Source organism: Amblyomma mixtum, chromosome 6, assembly GCF_055824585.1.
Source record: "Amblyomma mixtum isolate Tamu chromosome 6, ASM5582458v1, whole genome shotgun sequence".
Classification (NCBI taxonomy): Eukaryota; Metazoa; Arthropoda; class Arachnida; order Ixodida; family Ixodidae; genus Amblyomma; species Amblyomma mixtum.
The window spans coordinates 113,436,343-113,453,033 of record NC_143017.1 but is presented as its reverse complement, the minus strand read 5'-3'; the positions used below and the strand labels follow the sequence as shown (position 1 = coordinate 113,453,033).

Here is a 16,691-nt window from a genome sequence, read left to right as displayed (position 1 = left end):
TGAACTGGTGGGCTAGTAGGTTACGCATAGCAAATGATTCCCGGTTTGTGGTGTATTTTATGTCTATCTACGCCTCTTTCTTGTGTGCCAGGAATGATTTGCCATGAATTTTAAATGAAACTCGATTTTGCTAAGGCAGTGAAAACGCAAAGTCGCTTTTTCAGGCGCAGTGACTAGTAAATGTTTAGTTATGAATGAGTCAACGGCAGTTTATATTATTAATTGACAAGCATGCCTCTGATCAGGTTACCGCCAGCAGAATGAGGCGAATGCCCGTAGATCAGTGATGAGAGAGCTTTTTCCTCTCACACTTACTCTCCGCGCACCGGAATGCCCAATAGATATAACAAATAAGTGTGCTACATAAAGATAAGAAAAGCTACGAATGGTAGCGCTGGTCCCATTTGTTTTTCGTGCATGAAATCTCTGTATATGCAAGCAACATGTGTAATTTCAGACCTGCCATCTCTGCGATGACTGCAAAGAAGTTAGCGCAGCTCTCGTTGCTTTTCGCCGTCTTCGCCGTCCTCGTATTCTCGGCAGCGGAAGCAAGTTACACCAGAGCGTTTTATGAGGTGAGTATCGCTTTGATTTTAAAGTTTATTCAGTCCTATAGCACACAGCTTTCTAAATGCCTGGTTGCTGTAGCTTTCTATTGGTTCTGTTGCGTGAACAGTTGCTGAAGAGGCGCAGAAAAGAAATAAAGCACTTTTGAGTGCTTTTCAGGCACCCTTAACTGCAGCTCTAAGGAAACGTATGTTGCCTGAAATATCTGAATGCATTGGTGGAACGGATATATACAAAATGGGATATTGCGGTTCTTTAGTTGCATAAGGTTATATTGTATCAAAGGCATACTAACGTAGTGCACGTTTCTTTACTTCATTTTTTTTGTGCGTTGCTATTACCTGCATCTGCATGCGTGCAGTCTTACGTTTTAAAGCATATTTGTCTGCAATAGAGCGTTTATGCTCAGTCTTCACCACTCACTTATTCTGGCTTATTCCGCAATCCTTGCAGTCTGCTACAGAGCATTGCCTTCCGTTAGTACTCTTTCCATTCAACTGTTAGCGGTTTGCATTGAAGCCAATAATGATTTCCTTCTTTATCGAGGTTATGGGAGTAGGCTGTCGTCAGCGGTGTATTGTCGAGTAAAGACTTGCATTTTTTTTTAATATTTTTTCTGACAAAGTGTGCAATGGTCCGGTAAAGCTGCACGGCCCTCAAAGCTGTCTCACCGCTAGGAGAAAAAAGCAGATCTTTCGACATTAGCCCATTGTAACCAAATAGTTGGTGCTGATATGCTGAAAAGCAGAATTTTCGACTGTGGCCTGCTGTGGCGGTCGAGTGTCTATAGCGTTCGGCCAGCTAACCAAAGGCCGTGGCAACAAATCCAGATACCGAAATCCAAAAGCTCTCATGCGATGTGTGATGTCAGTGCCCATTAAAAAATCTGAAATTGGTCGAAGTTAATTCCAAGCCCTCCACTATGACGAGACGTATCTGAAAGCTAATCTGCACCTTTGGTACGTTAAAACTGACTCACCACATACGCCCTGAATTCTTGGGATGTGGAGGAAGATTTTTTTTTTAAGTAGAGATTTAGGGTTTCAGAACAATCACACTGTAAAACTGCTGAGAAGATGCAGTAAGACATCTCTTGCGTACGCGACTAGGTTCCGCTTGAACCATAATGGAGAATTCTCACTATCTTCCGAGTTTCAGTCTTCTGAACAACTGTCAATGTTATACAGGTTATATACGAATTGCGACTTTTTGGGATTCCAAAGTGATTACGATAGTCCACTCAAACAGGAACTTTTCTTTTCCAGCGCTATAAGAAAGGAACCTCTCAGTCTTGCACAAATTAACTGCATGAAATGGTAGACCTAGCATTCCTTGAAGCAGCGATTCCCGAAGAAAATTATTTAGCTCAAAATAAGCGACCAGGGAACGCTTTTAATGAAGCTCGTTGTTAGAAAGCTTGCGCAAAATTGCGCACTATTGATTTAAAGTTTTCAATAAAGCTCAGCAGGCCTGGCATCGACTATCGATTTTCGCAAAAGGACTAAATATTTATGCATATTCAACCCAATTAATAGCTATTGTTGGTTCCTCATTGCTCTGAAATGAACGGAGAAGGTTTTACAAATAGGATAAAACAGCGCAATGAAAGACAACACATGGGAAGGACAAAACACCAGCGTTTACTAACAACCAACTGGTTTATTGCTACAGGTGAGGCAGCAAATAAATGAAATGGCACGAGTAAAAACACAAAATAAGCATGACAGAAAGATACCGCACAATGACACAACTTGACTGAAAAAAGGCACGTCACTGATTAAGGTATGCAAGTTCCTTAGGTAGTAGATTTGTCGATGGGCTGCTGATACATGTGTTACCTAGCTTTTTGATATGGCAAGCCTCCGAATTGAGCCTCGTGGTCTCATCTTTATAACGGGCGATGGTAGTGGTCCGGTTGAGATGCGCTTCGCAATCTTCACACTCAACACAGCGCACAGCAAGATGGTTTCTGCGAGACTTGTTTTCTACATCTTTTGTATGTTCACGTAGTCTATCGTTGATGCATCGTCCCGTCTCACCGATGTAGAAACTGCCACAAGAGGTCGGGATCTTGTAAACGACACCAACACGACACTGAACAAACTTCCGCTTATGCTTCTTCTGGCAGCCTTTTTTGCTTCCATACTCATTAACACGTTTGCACAATCCGCTAAGTTTATTCCTGGCTGAAAAAATCAGCCTAACGCCTTCTTTGCTCACTATCTTCTTTAGATTGTGCGAAACTTTGTGCACATACGGGATGCACACTGTTCTCTTTCTTTCTGCCTGACCTGCATCGGTGCGCTTGGTCTTTCGTAGACTACATTCAGCAAGCAGGGACTCAGCAACATTTGACACCATCTTCTTGGGGTACCCTGCTGCAGATAGGCTTTTCACCTGTGCGTAGAAACTGTCTTTTTCTGATGCAGACTTGATCTTTGCAGTGCGGCTCTTAGGCATGCCTTGGCGATACCACGCTTAACAATCTTAGAGTGAGCTGACCGGAAAGGGAGAAGGCTCTTCCTGGACCGCGGCGAGTATGCCCAACAAATATGGTTGTTAGAAATTGTCAGTTCCGTGTCTAAAAACTTGAGCCTATTATTAGAGGGGAGCTCTGAAGGCAATTGGAGGTCATTAAGTTCATAACAGAACACGTCAAAAATTTCTGCAGCGCTGGTGTTTTGTCCTTCTCTTGTGTCGTCTTTCATTGCACTGTTTTTTCCTATTCGTAAAACATGTACCAACCAGCCCGTATTTGCCCTCTTACGGAGAAGGTTCTTTCACTTTACCTTTTTTCTTCTGCTGCTAATGCAGTGCTACAGCACACAGATTTATTAAATGGCTTATGGGCTGCGTTTCTTGCGCTATTGTTTCGTGTTCGACGAAATGATTGATATAGCCGCCATTCGTCAGAACGGGGTAATCACCAAATATTTCTATTTACCGAGCATATCCCGCCTTCCCCTCAGATTGCTCCACTCCCACTCAAGGTTCACGCATTATTTAAGTAATCGCACTCACCCGCTGCAGCGGACGCAGAGGCAACCGTTGATGATGTACCTATGCTACCGGTCGGATGTAACACTTGAACCGGAGGACTCCGTGAACTCGGCCGCCCTATGGGACGGCACTAAGCCCAAGAACAACAAGGTCACCGGCCCGAGTTGGCTTGAAACACGTGGAAAGCCTGACAGCTATGTGATGTGAGTACATGCGTGCGCTTGGAGTCTAACGAGGAAAAGAACTGCCCTAATGTTCGCTGTGAACATGGTAAATTGCAGCAGGAATAAATTATTGTAGAAATAAAGGGCAGTGGCTACATATTCGCGTAAGCATCGTTGCTCTAAGCAGGGCAAGTGTATAGAAAAATACTGAAAGCCTTCAAGCCGAGATGTGTGAGAACTGTGGAATGGACGTTAATTTACAAAAATCTGTACATATGTGTTTGTCTGAAAAGAAGGTTCGCCATAATTTCACTTATAACATGAATAATAGTAGACTACTTTCAGTGTTGGAATTTAAATTTAACCAGTTCAATGTCTCGCATTTTCACGTGAATTTCGTTACTGCCAAAGCCTGTCGTGTCTTGGGCTTTCTGCGACGTAGCTAAATTTTTCCCTTTAAAGAATAAAGAACTGCTGTATGATACAAATGTTATAAGTATAATTGAGTATGCTTGCACACCCTGGAATCCGAAATTCTTTCTTGACATTCAAAAGTTAGAAAGAGTTCAGAATTTGGCCGTTCATTTTGTTTTCAATAACTATGGGCTATATTTTAGTGCAACGAGCGCGAAGAAAGGTTTGGGTAGGGACACACTTCAGAAACGTAGGAATGTTCTGCGTTTAAAATTATTTCACAATATATTTCATTCAAGAACTTGGCTAGAGAGAACCAAATATATAGTCAACCCTTATTATGTGTCTTTACATAGAGGTCATTCACTTTAAATTAAAAAATACAGATGCCGGACTTACCTTTTCAAAATGACTTTTTTCCACGAAACGATTTCGGAATGAAACAAGCTGCCTAAGGAAGTAGTGTCCATATTATCAAATGATTTATTTTCTTCCATGCTGTGGCATTTTTTATGTATAATAATTCCGTGTTCTTTCTATCTCAATGTTATATTTTTTGTGACCACCTGCACGTGGTGGCATTTGTATACTGCTTCTGTTTCACCGCCCCCCCCCCCCCCCCCTCCCTGTAATGCCAGACAATGGCGCTGTGGGTATGGTGATAAATAAAGAAATAAATAACTTTATTCCGACTAATGTTTCTTCAAGGCCCACAGTTATTTCAAGTCAGAAAAGGGCAGGGGCTTCCGTTAGGGTCGTCTTCAGCAATGCATAGCAGCACGAGAACAGAGCACAGAAAAACACAAAGGCAACCAAGCGCTTAACTTCAGCTTTGATTCAAAATCTCCAAAAAATAGAATATACACCCGCTGAAAAGAAACGTCCACCATAGTTACCAAAAATATGAACTCATGGTTTGGTGATTAGTGTGGTGATTTTCGAAATTAAAGTGGAAGTTCTGCACTTTGACTTCGTGTCTTTCTGTGCTCTGTCTACGTACTTCTACACGCTGCTGAAAAGGATGCAATACCAACCAGCCCGAAAGCTCGTGCTAGCTTTTGTTTGCGGTAGCCCGTATGCGGTAGCACGTATTCGATTATGTGAAATCGAGCGTGCGTACGGAAATAGAGAAGGTCAGGTAGATGAAAAAAAGAAACCGAATGCAGACATTGGTCGTTAAGGCGCGCGAATATATTAACTGGCCGCAGTTTGGCAGTCATATCCTTTAATTAGAGCCGTCGAAATATTTGAAATCTTGCTGTAGTGAATTCAATACTTCGCTATTCCAGTCGCTGAAAAAGAACGCACATTTTCAATATATTTGAAAATGAATGTTATGTGTTCTCAATTTTTCGTAGTTTTCGAATAAAACTGGCAAGAATTCTTGCCAATTTGAAGTTTTCCTGGACGACTGTTAAAAAAATTGACCAATCCAGCGCCTAAATGCATGCTGCTGCAATCGGTCTCCGAGAAAAGAAGGCTTCAGTCTCGTGACGATTCGTTTCTATTTCAGATTTTGGATTGTGGCCTAGAAAAATAATTAATAAACATTTACACAAAGCTTTAAATGAGCGCTCAAAAACAATGAGGTTTCTGTGCCACTATGCACTCGATACAAATATGGAATATTAGCAGCGGTATCACCCGTAGCGTGTAAATTTTATGCATTTTAAAGTGAGGTGTTGTTCGATATGTATTCTGAAAGTACTCAAGATCTAGCTAATTCCATAGTGAGCTTTAAGGTACGAAACTGTCCCTGCATGCTTTAAGCTCACTTTCAAGTTCCCGTATACGCACTCTAGAGACAAATGTTGAGAACAGTACAAATAATAATAAAGAATTCGACCACTTCATAAATGTTATATCATCTTGCTTTAAAGAAACAATTATTGATGCCAAACCTTATTATTCTGACCGAATATGTCCTTGGGTAACCACTGAGGTCTTAGCCGCTATACAAACTAATGCAAAAAAACAGCGCGAACAAACGGGGACTAGACGAAGAATACACAGGAACAAGCAGCGCTTGTTCCTGTGTATTGTTCGTCTAGTCCCCGTTTGTTCGCGCTCTTTTTTCGCATTATGTATCACCAACTCGCCCGCTTATCTATCCTGTTGAATACGAACTAAGATAAATGGTATAGAAAGCAAAAGGAGGTCAAAGCCAATGAATACTATCTAATACATTATAAAATACATAGAAATAAAGCTCTAGCCTTACATAGAAATTCCAAAAGGAAGTATCATACAACTCTTATATAAAGCAACCGGCATGCTGCGCATAATATGTGAGAAATAGTTAACTCAGTCATTACAGTTCGAGAGAAGGATCATATAGTGACAGAAATTATCCCACCAACTAGAGCCACAGAAAGTCTTGCGGAAGACTTTAATCAATACTTTTGTAATATAGGTTCAACTCTTGCGAAACAACTAAATATGCACGAAGCCCCCGAGCTCCCAACTCCTGTACTTAATTCTTTTGTTTTTGATGACATTACTCGTGATGAAATCATTTGTACTGTTAAAACAATGACTGGAAGAAGAACACCAGGTAAAGATAAGATCACCTTACTCGTCATTAAACAGCACATTGAGGAACTGAGTGAGCATTTAAACAATTATTTAATGCTTCCTTCTACACGACCATATCCAGACGCATTTAAAATAGCGCAAGTCACTTCCATATGCAAGTCGGGTAGTAAGGATGACATCCAGAACTCTCAACCAGTATCAATATTTAGCGCCCTTAACACAGTATTTGAAAAGTTATTGATTAAACGTTTTACACATTTTTTAGATAAATAGAAAGTACTAGTAGACAACCAGCATGGATTCAGGAAAAACAGATGTACTTCCACGGCTGAACAGTGTTTAAGTGAATTTATCAACAAAGCATTAAATAACGAAGGGTATGTAGTTGGCATTTTTATTGATATTAAAAAATCGTGTGACACAGTGAACCACGATATACAACTATTAAAATTACATTGGTATGGATTCAGAGGTCAATCAAAGCAGTTTTTCGAAAGCTATCTTTCTGGTCACAAGCAGTGTGTGAAAATCGACAAATCCGTATCAAGCGTTCATTCCATCCTATGAGGCGTGCCTCAGGGTTCGGTGTTGGGACCATTACTCTTTTCTTTGTACATTAATGATCTGCCAGGTGCTCTGAATTACGCCCAAACTATTATGTACGCTGATGATACAGCCCTTCTGTTCTCTAGCCATGAACCTAATATGGTCGAAACGCACGCTAATAGGGATCTTTCTCTGATATGCCAGTGGTTTCTACACAATAAATGAACAATTCACACCTCAAAGACTAAATACATTGTCTTCTACAGTCCATATAGAAGCTCAAATAGCTTAAATGAGTTACGAATAGGCGCAAACCCCCTCGAACGAATCGATAAACAGGTATATCTTGGTGTAACTCTAGATTCAGCTTTCAGTTTTAATCCTCACATGATTCGTGTAGGCAGTAAATTGAGACGGGCTTGCTTTGTTTTAATAAAAGCTAGAAAGTTCTTCTCGCTTCGCAGATTAAAAATTTGTATTACTGCCTTTTTCAAAACAATATGACTTACTGTACAGAGTTCTGGGGACTTACATTTAACACTTACTTAAATCACATACCGAATTTACAAAGAAGAGCCCTTCGTATAATAACACATAGTAAACGCATAGATAGATCCGCTCCGCTCTTTCGTGACCTAGACATTAAACCTTTCTGTGCTATGCAGAATTTCAAACTAGCTTATCTGGTTATGCATATAATAAACCATAACATCCCACTGTCATCATCTGTTTTTGTTTATGAATCTCCTCCAACTAGAAATTTTTTCAGCGGTCGTTTCAGCCTTCCAGTTGTGAATAATGTGTACGGTAAAAGAACTATTGCCTATGCCAGTGCTAATATTTAGAACCAAGTGCCAACTAACTTAAAAATAGGTCAATTGTCAATCACCGAAATAAAGAAGTTTTTCAGAGCCAGCAATGTTCGACTCCACTATAAATCAGTGTTTCTCTTGGATGCATTCATTATTTTATTTTTTGTTTTTGTCCTCCTAACTATTGTCTAATTTCTTGAGTATTTTGCTCTTATTTGTATATAACTGTCGCATAACTGCTGTATAATACTGAGTTGTCTTGCTATAATATTTTTTTGCACTTCCTGCATGGGCCCAAGTCTAGCCGAGAAGGCTAGGGGCCCAGATGATTCGCATGTATTCTTTTTACTAACCGTTTGAATAAAACTGATTTTTATTGATTGATTGATCGATTGATTGATTGAAATATGTCTTGGACGTTGATGTCTTGCAGGAGAAACTTCACGGCTGAGTATGACCCGTCAGTAGATATTATAAAAGGAATGACCAATGGTATGCTTTTTGATACATTTTAAAAGTTTTCACCAGGGTGATTGCTCAGTCGACATTAATGCACTGCAGTAGCAACTATAATACTTTATTCATGATGAAGACATTTTATCGACTCTACACATCGCTGAGAAACTCTTCTTTTCTTAGTTTGGCTGCATTTTTTCCGGCTGCTAATGCGTTGCAGAATCAGACAACCTACTTAAATCTGTTTTGAATTTGATGAGACACTATAAGGGATTAGTTAGCTATGGAACATTTCAATACGAGAAAAAAATCTGGTCTTCATAAATTTTGTCTCTGAATTGCCTATCATTTAGGCGAACAATAGCTATGCGTGGGTAGATAAATAATTTAATGTTAAAGGACTCTAAAACGGTTTGTTGATGGGCTGCTAAGCTCGTAAATCTGGCACTCATATAATTATATGATGAGGAACGCTTACGATATGCGAAATGAATACAGTGGGATTGACACCAAGCGAAAGTGGCAGTTGATTAAACATTTTCTAAGTAAAGATGCTCCTCATCTTTCACTCTCACCAATAACAAGTGGCACGAACACATACACTAATTTTGCTGACATTGCTGACGCTTTCGATAACTATTTTAGTGCATCCGGAAGCCTTCGAGCTGACGTCCTTTCGAATAATCTGACACGCTGCCTCATTCTTTTTATTAATTTCCTACAACTGCAGCTGAAGTACGCGCTTTTTATTGTGTCAGTTAAAGTGACTGGTGCAGGCTTAGCCCCCATAGCCCTCGAAAGCAAATTCGGTTTCTGGCATTGTATCACTCATTATTGCAGGTCTAATTAGCAAAATCCAATGCAGGCGCGTTCTCTAACTCACTACTGATTACTAAGGTAGTTCCTGTTTTTAAAGGAGGCGACAACTATATCAGTAATTATAGTCCCAATTGTATCCTTCTTTTCTTAAGCAAAGTTTCCGAAAAATCTTCCTTAAGGTGTTGATGAGCTACCTAACAAAATTTAACTTACTTTATCCTCACTAGTTCGGCGCCTGGCAAATTTTTTCTACTGAATTGGCGCCTATAAGTTTCACGGAAACGGTTAAAAACACCATTCGTGAAGGTTGACTACTCGGAGGCCTAGTTATTGATCTCAGTAAAGCCTTTGACTCCATCCACTATATTATTTCAGCTGTATTAAATCCTTAAGGGATGTGTGGGTCGGCACTTGAATTTATTCGCAGGTACATGACTAACCGACCCAAGTAGTAGAAATGAACACCAGCGTTTCATAGACTAAAGTTGGGAATGAAGGAGTCTCTCAGGGATCTATTTTGGGCCCTTTACTTTTTTGTTGAACATTAACGACTTACCTAAACCGCTTTCTAACACTCAGTGCTTTTTATAGGGGGATCGCAACAATATTTAAGAGATGCATAAATCTACTGATAAACATCACGCCCAACTTAATACCGATCTAAAAAATATTCAGGCATGGTGGACAAAAAAAACTTGCTGCGCTTAAACTTGCAAGAAACAGCATACGTAGTAGCTCATTCCCCCCAAGGCAGTATTACTATGCCTGAATCAGGAAAAATCGGTAATAATTTAATACCTCTTTCTGACAGAGTTAACTTCCAGGGCGTCGTTTTAGATAACCATTAGTTTCAATGTCATGTCCAATCTTTCCTACAAAATATATTGTTCGTGCATTCACAGCCACCTTTGTTACTGTATTTCTTCTTGAGGCAACACATATTCCACTCATCTGTATCCCTTGCAACATCTCCAAAACAAAGAGCTTAACACTAGTCAAAAAAAGCCCATTTGGGTTCCATTCCCTTCTACTCTATTCCAATCGAAACAGTCGACCTCTTAGCCAATTACACTGAAATTATCAGTCATTGTTAATCAGGTCATTCATCGTGGCGTAGAGCATGAAACATTCCCTAACCATAATTTTAAAAATACTAATCAAACCAGGTTTTCTGAGCGTGTTAATGTACTCCTTCAAACCTACGTACTTATTATAGGAGATTCTCCGCAATATTCACCGGCATAACGTCATGAAATTCTTACCCAACCGAAATTCAATCGCTGTCCGACAGTTCTATTTTTCTAAACCACATTAAAAATCTTGATTTATTTTTTACGTACGGTGATGCTATTTGTTGTTATTCTTTGTCATTGTTGTACTCCACGCATATATTAGACTCAATCAAGAACGGGTTGGCCTCAGAGGATGAACAGTTGCGCACAGTGACGACTTGCTTTGGACAGTGATGGTCATGCTCATGCTTGTGTCATTTTTGTGTACAAAATATTTAAGAACATTACGATCTTTATGTAGCCATAGATCGTTAAAAATCTGCTGCAAAGCTTTACATCACGCCACTTGAGTAGTGCTTGACTGAACATTTGAAGAATGTGCTAGTAAGATAAATAATGAGGAAGATTGAACAAAAAACATGAATTACTACTTATCCAGAATTATAGACAGTCTACACTACTTAATTGTGCTATTTCTTTGTCGTCATTGTTTTCTTCACACTGCAGGCGTGCAAGAAAGCTTGCAAGTTGTACTGCCTCCATACGACGGCCAAGCTTATTACTTTAAAATAAGTACGTAAATTTTGATGTCTTCTTCAATACTGAGGAGTTGAAACATTATATTTTCTTTATAATCTCGCCTTGTAGAAAGCACCAGAAATGCGAGTGACATGCATCTGTGCGAAAAGCAAGACCAACACGTTGTGTACAGCTTACTGAGCAGAGTAGCGATGCCCAGAGAGTTACTGGGCCGAAAAGAGTGCCTTAAACAATAACAGGGATACCTTATTTAGAGAGTGCTCCGTAATCATGCGTAACTTATATAGAAGAGAACTAAACGACTAAGTTTCAAGCTTAGTCAACGAGGAAACAAGGAAGTTCTCTATGTTGAGGAAATCCGAATTTAGCCAACCAAGAAATAAACAGGGCAGGGCAGTGAAAATAAAACCAAGCACTTTTAATTCCTGCCATGTTTTTTCTTGTTATACATTTGACACATGGGTCTGTAGCCTCCAACCACCGCTATCGCTGAAATACATCGGTAGCTTCTTGCGTGTAAAAGAGTGGAAATGGAGGAAATCAGGTGGCGAAATAAAAAGGCGATTATATTTTGATTTCTTTTCGTAATCCGCCCCGGTCGTTCTTTGCGGTGTGGGTCAGGTCGCTCTTCCAAGACCTCACGCTGCATTCTACTTACCTCAGTCTGCTAATGATCTGGGTAATGTCACGTCCCCGTTTTCTCTACAAAGTCGCACTCTAGGTGGTGGGCCATAAAAACGAATTAAAATTGATCTAATCGGATTCTTTTTATACCTGCCCAGGTCATCATAATTTAAGGTATTGAATAGCCCAAATATTCCACAGGTTTGAAACAGTTGTGGGTGAAACATGCTATAGAGTACCGGAGGAACAAAGTGCCCGTGTGCCGTTTTTGTTGCTACCATGATATGTAAACCTTACCGCTGAATTGTGCAATGCACAGTCATTGCCAGGTGATAGAATTTTACAGCAGGTAATATGTGCTCCACCTCTGTGTTTTTTTTTTTCGTTTTTGCGGATCGTGCCACTGGCCGACTTGGAAATCAAGAGCGCGTGTTTTGATTCCTGCAGCACTCCCGTCTCAGAAAAACCGCGTGGTTTACAAGCTTTACGGCACTTCCTCGCTGTGCTGGCACGCAGCTACGCTGCTCTTCAAGACGTGCTACGACGACTGCAATGACAACTGCGGATCCTGCGACAAAGGCAGCAAGGACGCAGGGATATCCCAATGCAAACCTCGGAAGGAGCTGGGCTGCCCCCGGATGCAGTTCGCCCGCTACCCGCAAGCCGCGCCGTTCCCTCAGTGCCCCGTCTATCGCTCCTGCACTTGAAAGCACAGTGGGGCCTTTCTAAGCTGCATAGAATCCCATTTTACGAAATAAAGCGTGGCAGGGCGGATCAGCTATTCCTTGTACCATTAAATTTAGGCTGCGGATAAGTGCTTTCCATCTGATTTGAAGAATTTATGTGCGACAACAGGACGGAGGGTGCTTTCGTGTGGCGTGCCAGCTCCGCATGAGTAATGAAGCTACGTCTCCGTTGAAGCTTGGCGGCTGTCGCCCTCTGCCTGTCTTTCTAGGACAGACAACACACCATTGTGAGGTGGCGTATCTTCAGTTTAAACAATAAACGAAGGCTCGCTCGCGGCAAACCCGACGCACACTCGATTACGTGTCCCCATCTATAGCACAAGATTTCTTACTTGCCGATTGTAAGGGACAAACGAGTGAGTCTATATTTTTGTTTTTCATAGTGATCCGCATTCCTCGGAAAACTGTTGTTTTCAGATTTCATTGCTCAAGATAAAAAGTTCGTGCGCCTGCATGTATTCTCAATTTTTTAATGCAGGTATGCATTTAACGGCTACATTTATGCCTCTCTTTGTCCAGAATTTTTGTCCGTTGGATTTCCGTCCACCAGCACATGAAGAATATTCATCTAGCTCATTTGGCTATGAGGGATCAGGTAGGCTGAAGAAAAAGTCGAGGACTTTTTCTTCGGTGAGCCAGCTGCGCCCTAGAATTTAGTAATCCTTTACTCAAACAGCGCGCGAAGTATTGGAAACGACTGAGAGACACATAGAGGGTGCTGACGGACGATTGGGCTAGTTGGTTGGATCCAGTAAATTAAAACAGCGCGAGAATGAACGCAAAGGGCGGCTGGACATACAGATAGTGGTACATATAAAATTACAACATATTTAAGGAGCTTGCGACAGGAAAATGTGTGACTAGACAGTCTGTGGGAGGACGCTGGGCACAGGAGACTGTATGTAGTTTCCACTGAAAGCCGGGTCACCACGAGGAAGCCAGAGTTCGATGCTAATCCGCTAATCCCTTGGTTTGTTGTTTTATTTTGGTACCGTATAAAAAGCCTGTCGTTACGACGAGCTGTACCATTCTTCGCAAGCATTCACGTCCATTTTGTGCTGGATAAGCCTCTTCCAGAAGCCCTATCTTGGTTTCAGCCCGACCGTGGTTCATTTAACACAAACATTTAACACCGAAAGAAGTGCAGTTCACACGATGCATGCAAATTAAAAAAGTAATAAAAATGTGTAACTGATTAAACTAGAAAAGGAAACAATGCGCGTCGTCAGAGAGTTCAGTTAAATTTGAGACTGCCACCCGCTCCTGACATGCGAACCACAACGGCGCTGGCTGAACTTTATCGCACTTCGCACTCATTGCCACTGTTTTCGGCTGGGTCGAGCCACATCAGTATGAAGCTCTCAGTACTGAGCGAAGAATGGCTGCAAAAAATAACATAGCAACCCCTCTAAAGCTGCGGCCGACCACTGGCAAAAGCAAGTACTCTGTTACTTCTGCCGACAGCTGTGAAGTTTAGCTCTGCCGGGAAAATCAGAGCCGCGAATAAGACTGAAAAGCAAGGAAAGATTGTTGACTCTATGCCCTATGGGGCCAATAAGAGGTGTGTGCAGGGAGAATTTCAGCCCGCAAATTCTCCTGGCTGCCGGCAGAATAAACACTGCTCATTTATATTTCAGTGAGCGCGATTCACACTACAATATCCCGATTATTTTGGTGCCCCCTCTCGCCCTCTCGTTAGAGATAGGTTCATATAGGCTGATGTGAGCGCATAAACCGTCGACTCAGAACTACAGCAGCATGATACCAAAAAGTTAGCGGCCCCAAACGCAGCACATAAAGCGCTACGACTGGAGGCCACTCCTGTGAAGCTCAGGCTGATTGATGACGAAATCGCCGAGGTTGTAACCTCTGGTAACCAGCGAAGAGGTTACATGATGAGACACCTGGGACGCAGGCACATCTCGGTTCTTCTAATCTAGACTCCGTAAAAACGTTCGTCAGTAAGACAGGGTTCTCAGGCGGATCTGTCATGCCAAACATGGCACAACTTCGGTCTGATTGCCAACGGCAATTTGAAAACCTGACAGAATTGCGTGGCCGCTGTAAAAAATGTGATTACAATCAAGAAAAAACCTCTAGCTTCCCAACACGCCAGGAACAGCGTTATCTTCTCCATCGGAGAGCTACGCATGGACCCACATAAGCGTGCCATCTTGCACAACGTAGTGACACATCGGAGCGCCGCCTAAATTCAAGTTTGCTCCCGAATAGCACATTCCAAGTAGTCGGCCTCTGACTTTCAGTTAGTTAGAGGCATAAAACACTACGTGCAAGCATGTCAAAGGGCTTTATTCTGTTCTGTCTGAAACAGTACCTTCGATTTTGTATCGACTATATTGTGTCATTCCCTGACTGAGTTAGTACAACTGTCTAGTGCAAAAAAAAAATTTTTTTGCGCTGAAATGGCTGGACAAGAATTCTGTAGTTATATTTCTAGATAACACGTGCTACAAAGACGGCCGTTTTCACCATGTCATTGGTACTAACGGCTACTCTTCAGGCAGAGCTCAGCAAGGTGTTTTTTCCCCACGGAAGCAGGTTTTTTAAGTCTGGCACAGTTAAAATCATACACAATCTTTCATTTGGCAATCCACGATTTTGGCTTTCTGTTGATGAAACAGTAGACAAGTGTGCTGCGGTCCGCAGTGCTCTATCTGTATATAGTTACGACGGGCATCCTTGTCCTAGAAGCGGCAGGTCGTACTTGTTGTGAGTAAAGGGAGCAACAGTTGTCACGCACGCCGGGTAGAAAAATGGGGAAAATGAAATAAACATATCATAGGTTAGCAAGCTCGTTCTTTGGCACGAAATTCATTCACTAGCACGGAATAGCCAGAATTACTTTACGCGATCAGCTTCTGTTACAGTTACAAAACCACTTGAAGTTTATTTCTAAGAGCACAACGGTATCTTTCAAAAAGTGTACCTTTACGCCCCGTAACATTCTCGGGTGGTTGTAATTACTGGACGGGTATGGATGTGAATGGTAGACAGAAGATAGGCGTTAAAATCCAACTTTTTATCGGGTAAACCTAGATATGCAAACAAACAGGAGACTCGACGGCGGCTATACCAGCAACTGGTCTCAGTGGTGGTCGAAGATCAGGAATTATGGCGTTAGGCCGTACTCAATCTGAATATGACTGCAAGGTTTTTGTATCAGGGGCTAAAAGAGACTAACACTGTCTGGAACATCTTCGAAACAGTTGAGGTTAGCTACTATTACTCCATAGAAATCTGGTGACCTCCCTTGTGAAAATCTGGTAAGGCTGAGCGCCGGTGGCTTTCAGCGAAGAACATCAGCGAGACAACGTACAAAACTAAGCAGTGTTACCCTTCTTTTCAATAAGCACCGTTCAGATTTTTGTACCACAAAGCATTACGTCGCCCGCCTAAAAATGAAAATCACAACTAATAATGACACTACCATTCATTAGCGCAAGACATATTAAACCATTTCCGAGCGTGCACTCAGCTGCTGGGATGCTGTCGGTCAATCGGAGATTGCGTAGTCCCACTCACTCAGTCGTCGAAGGACTTTGTGGGATCCGCAAAGGTGTCCGCGGTTCACTGAAGTAATTTCCGCGCGAGTAATGAGAAAGCATGGCGATTCTACGAAGGAACAGTGGTATATACCTTATCCACGCACAAATTATGGACTTGAAATACTAAGATATGTATTATCATCGTTCCTGAACAGATACATTTTCACTGATCCATTCATTCTCTCCGTTTCATGTAACAGTACCAGAAATATGTTCATACAAAACAATGAGTAGTATCCAACCGTGAAATATACAAATTATCTATGTGATGTGATTAATCTGCTATTCTTTGCCTCTGTATAAGAGTACAGAGACTATTCTGGTGATCTATTTGAAGGAATTGTACATGTTTGTTATTTCATGTATTTTCTTGTTTTTGTTCTTAGTTATCTGTCATCGCCCTGTCGAACCGCTACGAGAGATGGGAGCTTTCTCAAGCCGCGTGCACGGCTCTTTTTCTTTCGTTTCTCCTCAGCCATTGTACATGACTGAAAAAAACGGAACTGAACTGAACTGAAATTCTTTTCAAATTCTATATCAATGGTAGTCTAATTTTAATATATTCCTTTGTAGTTCGTGCAGTTGTGAGTATTAGCACTGACTATTACTCGTTAACGATTGGTATTTTCCTGCTTTCGATGACTTCCCGCCGATTCGACCAATGGCCAGT

General features: G+C 41.4%; 1 protein-coding gene across 1 annotated transcript; it reads left to right on the top strand.

The window, feature by feature from the left end:
- The first annotated feature begins 473 nt into the window (after positions 1-473).
- On the top strand, positions 474-12,416 carry LOC149340073 (uncharacterized). Its single transcript, XM_089550645.1, has 5 exons — positions 474-575; positions 3,598-3,770; positions 8,472-8,530; positions 11,053-11,118; positions 12,157-12,416. The coding sequence occupies exons 1-5, from the start codon at positions 474-476 to the stop codon at positions 12,414-12,416; spliced, it is 660 nt and encodes a 219-aa protein (XP_089406771.1).
- Positions 12,417-16,691: the final 4,275 nt, after the last annotated feature.

What these genes read in the sequence shown, in the direction of transcription:
- LOC149340073 (XM_089550645.1), top strand. Translation starts at nt 474, where the DNA reads ATGACTGCAAAGAAGTTAGCGCAGCTCTCGTTGCTTTTCGCCGTCTTC. An exon ending in ACACCAGAGCGTTTTATGAG is followed by an intron (nt 576 to 3,597) that starts GTGAGTATCGCT and finishes CACCCGCTGCAG; the next exon opens with CGGACGCAGAGGCAACCGTT. An exon ending in AGCTTATTACTTTAAAATAA is followed by an intron (nt 11,119 to 12,156) that starts GTACGTAAATTT and finishes TGATTCCTGCAG; the next exon opens with CACTCCCGTCTCAGAAAAAC.